Source organism: Onthophagus taurus, chromosome 10, assembly GCF_036711975.1.
Source record: "Onthophagus taurus isolate NC chromosome 10, IU_Otau_3.0, whole genome shotgun sequence".
Lineage (NCBI taxonomy): Eukaryota > Metazoa > Arthropoda > Insecta > Coleoptera > Scarabaeidae > Onthophagus > Onthophagus taurus.
Genome location: NC_091975.1, coordinates 1,303,332 through 1,307,788, shown reverse-complemented (window position 1 = coordinate 1,307,788; position 4,457 = coordinate 1,303,332). Strand labels below are relative to the sequence as shown.

The following is a 4,457-nucleotide window of genomic DNA, read 5'->3' as shown; positions in this document are numbered from 1 at the left end:
TTGATCGTTTTATTAAAACCTTTATAGATATAAAACTAAACTTAACTTAACTTAACTGACAAATTAAAGGTGACGCAGGATTTTTTTTTGGATATAAATTGTTTATAATGAATCAAAAATACATCATATAAATATTTTTTTAATAAATAATTAACTTAGAAAATTGATGTAGCAAATTTTTTTTTATTTTAGTTTATTTTAATTCAATTTAATTATAAATCAGATTATTTATAATAAATCTTGGTTATTAACAGTCTATTTTTAGCAAACTAGTAATAATCAACCAAACAATGATAAAAATATTGAATCAATCGAAACAATTAATTCTAATTTCTTCATTTATAATTATATTAATCTATATCAACCTAAAAAAATTAATAAATTAATTAATTATTAACATAATAAATCCAATAAATTAATTAAATAAATATAAATTGATTTAAAACAATTTTAATCGAACCCATTTTAATTTAAGTAATAAAATTTGAAGGTTATGATTATGACATCATTGATAAGAGTCACAATAAAAATATTGAATCAATCGAAACAATTAATTCTAATTTCTTCATTTATAATTATATTAATCTATATCAACCTAAAACAATTAATAAATTAATTAATTATTAACATAATAAATCTAATAAATTAATTAAATAAATATAAATTGATTTAAAACAATTTTAATCGAACCCATTTTAATTTAAGTAATAAAATTTGAAGGTTATGATTATGACATCATTGATAAGAGTCACAATAAAAATATTGAATCAATCGAAACAATTAATTCTAATTTCTTCATTTATAATTATATTAATCTATATCAACCTAAAAAAATTAATAAATTAATTAATTATTAACATAATAAATCCAATAAATTAATTAAATAAATATAAATTGATTTAAAACAATTTTAATCGAACCCATTTTAATTTAAGTAATAAAATTTGAAGGTTATGATTATGACATCTCAACTGTCACATAAAATAAAACCGTATGTAATTCACAGGAATTCACAAAACTGACGATATGGAAAGTACTTTTTTGTTATCAACCACCACCGTTTCACTAATAAAATCATAAACAACCACAAAAATGTCCAGTAGAGTCACAATGCGCCCCGCGAACAAGAACACCATGCTCAAAGTGGTCATTCTTGGCGATGGGGGCGTCGGAAAAAGTTGTTTGATGAATCGATTCGTTTCTAATCACTTCGATGAACATTCTTATCACACAATAGGAGTAGAATTCCTTAATAAAGATATCGAAATTGATGGGGAAACTTATACATTACAGGTAAATGTTAAATTGTGTTAATTCATTGTTAATTAAGTTTGTGTAGATTTGGGACACAGCAGGACAAGAAAGATTTAAAACATTACGAACCCCATTTTACAGAGGAAGCGATATTTGCATTTTAACTTACTCCATAGACGATAAAGTAAGCTTTCGTAACCTCTCAATGTGGAAAAACGAATTTTTGTTTTACGCCGATGTAAAAGAAAGCGTCCAATTCCCTTTTATCGTTGTAGGAAATAAGGTGTGTTTTATTATTTATTAGAACCCTTTTAATTAATTAATTAATTAAATCAAAAATTTTAGTCAGATGTGGTTAGCGAACAAAGAGAGGTTGCTTTAATTGAGTTGGAAGCTTGGTGCAATGAAAATAACATCTCAAGCTTTATTGAAACATCAGCAAAAAGCTCTAACAACGTTCAGGAAGCTTTTAAAATGGCAGTTCAATTCTGGTTAAGAGCTGAAAGTCGAGCAGATCGAAATGAGAATCATTCCTGTGATGATACCATCGATTTGCGAAAGAAAAATGGGGATAATCGAACTTCTTGTTGTTCAGGAAACTCTGAAGAATAAAAAAATGATCATCAACTAATTAATAATAAGTACTTATAATTTTATGATGTATTAAATGAGTATTAAGGGTTTTTTTTGAAACCAAAGTAATAATAATAAGCGAAATTAACCAAAGTTATTATTATTAAATGTTTTTAACTTAATATTTATTATTAACACACGTATGATCTACTTAGAATTTGATGAAACACAGCTTGGTGCAATAATTAATTGTTAAGGAGGCCCACAAAGTTATTAAATGACTTGTATTTTTTTATAAAACGCTTAGATTAAGTGAAACATTCCCACTTTTTGCTTGTAATTTGTAAATAATCAATTTAGATGTAAGGTATTTAATGATAATATATTTTTATATATTATTGTAGAGGATAAAACACTATTGGAGCTTTTTGTACAGCAATTGTGTATTTAAATTATTAAAAATAAAGACTTAGAAGATCAATGCTTATGTTTCAGTTAGTGACTAAATTGGAATTGGGCTGTTGTTGAAGAGGAATTTGTCTTGCCACAGCTTCAACTTGGGTGTCTATTTGCAAATGTTGCTTCAATTTTATTTTCAAACTGGAAATAATTTACTTTAGCTGTATTGAGGACTATTGATGATTACTCACTGCTTACAGAATACTAGACATTCCCAGTGAATAACAAATATAGCTGGTAGTAGGCTAGATACTGCTGATAGAACGCTGGTTCTGCTTGCAGAAGATTAAGTACTGCTTATATACGACTAGATATTGCTAATGGAGGACCAAATGTTGTTGGCAGAAGACTAAGCATTGCTGACAGAAGACAATAGTTGTTGTGACAGACGATTAGATGCTGCTAATAGAAGACTAAACAATGTTTGCAGAAGACTGTTAATAAATATTGCTGCTAAAGGACAAGATACTATTGGCAGAAAACTAGATTACTCAATTAGCATGATATCTAGATTTTCTTCAGTACTTCAGTTCTTCAGCATTTCTCAAATTAATGGTTATCTGCAAAAAGTATAAAGCAGCATAAATTTTCATATTTTTCTCGATATTGATGAATCTAAGAGCAAAAGTCAAAGAGAGCAATATTGTTTAGAATAAAATTTGCTACAACTTTTATACTAAAAGTTTTTTTGTAACATGTTCCGAATCCCAAGTGTTACAATAACATCTAGTAAAACAACGAAATTCATCAAATTTGCATATTTTCACGTTTTTCTCGATATCTATGCATTTTAGAGCAAAAGCGCAAGAGAGTAATATTGTTAAGGATAAAATTTGCTACAACTATTGTTCTAAAGGTTTTTTTGTAAGACGCTTCAAGTCCCAAATGTTACCATAACACCTAGTAAAAAACAAAATTCATCAAGTTTTCATATTTTCGTAGTTTTCTCGATATCTATGTATCTGAGAGCAAAAATCAAAGAGAGCAATATTGTTAAGAATAAAATTTGCTACAACTTTTATACTAAAAGTTTTTTTGTAACATGTTCCAATTCCCAAGTGTTACAATAACATCTAGTAAAGCAACGAAATTCATCAAATTTGCATATTTTCGCGTTTTTCTCGATATCTATGCATTTTAGAGCAAAAGCGCAAGAGAGTAATATTGTTAAGGATAAAATTTGCTACAACTATTGTTCTAAAGATTTTTCTGTAAGACGCTTCAATTCCCAAATGTTACCATAATACCTAGTAAAATAACAAAATTCATCAAGTTTTCATATTTTCGTAGTTTTCTCGATATCTATGTATCTGAGAGCAAAAATCAAAGAGAGCAATATTGTTAAGAATAAAATTTGCTACAACTTTTATACTAAAAGTTTTTTTTGTAATATGTTCCAATTCCCAAGTGTTACAATAACATCTAGTAAAACAACGAAATTCATCAAATTTGCATATTTTCGCGTTTTTCTCGATATCTATGCATTTTAGAGCAAAAGCGCAAGAGAGTAATATTGTTAAGGATAAAATTTGCTACAACTATTGTTTTAAAGGTTTTTCTGTAAGACGCTTCAATTCCCAAATGTTACCATAATACCTAGTAAAACAACAAAATTCATCAAGTTTTTATATTTTTGTAGTTTTCTTGATATCTAAGTATCTGAGAGCAAAAATCAAAGAGAGCAATATTGTTAAGTATAAAATTTGCTACACCTTTTATACTAAAAGTTTTTTTGTAACATGTTCCGAATCTCAAGTGTTACAATAACATCTAGTAAAACAACAAAATTCATCAAATTTGCATATTTTCACGTTTTTCTCGATGTCTATGCATTTTAGAGCAAAAGCGCAAGAGAGTAATATTGTTAAGGATAAAATTTGCTACAACTATTGTTCTAAAGGTTTTTCTGTAAGACGCTTCAATTCCCAAATGTTACCATAATACCTAGTAAAACAACAAAATTCATCAAGTTTTGATATTTTCGTAGTTTTCTCGATATCTATGTATCTGAGAGCAAAAATCAAAGAGAGCAATATTGTTAAGAATAAAATTTGCTACAACTTTTATACTAAAAGTTTTTTTGTAACATGTTCCAATTCCCAAGTGTTACAATAACATCTAGTAAAGCAACGAAATTCATCAAATTTGCATATTTTCGCGTTTTTCTCGAT

The 4,457-nt window shown here is 27.1% G+C and overlaps 1 protein-coding gene across 1 annotated transcript; it reads left to right on the top strand.

Annotated features, from left to right (window-relative positions):
• Positions 1 to 932: 932 nt before the first annotated feature.
• Positions 933 to 2,142, top strand: LOC111413621 (RAS oncogene family member Rab9). Its single transcript, XM_023044655.2, has 3 exons — positions 933 to 1,293; positions 1,340 to 1,537; positions 1,600 to 2,142. The coding sequence occupies exons 1-3, from the start codon at positions 1,093 to 1,095 to the stop codon at positions 1,864 to 1,866; spliced, it is 666 nt and encodes a 221-aa protein (XP_022900423.1). The 5' UTR covers positions 933 to 1,092; the 3' UTR covers positions 1,867 to 2,142.
• The last annotated feature ends 2,315 nt before the right edge of the window (positions 2,143 to 4,457 follow it).

Coding starts and splice junctions, on each gene's coding strand:
- LOC111413621 (XM_023044655.2), top strand. CDS start 1,093: ATGTCCAGTAGAGTCACAATGCGCCCCGCGAACAAGAACACCATGCTC. Junction 1,294..1,339: donor GGGAAACTTATACATTACAG/GTAAATGTTAAA, acceptor AAGTTTGTGTAG/ATTTGGGACACAGCAGGACA. Junction 1,538..1,599: donor TTATCGTTGTAGGAAATAAG/GTGTGTTTTATT, acceptor CAAAAATTTTAG/TCAGATGTGGTTAGCGAACA.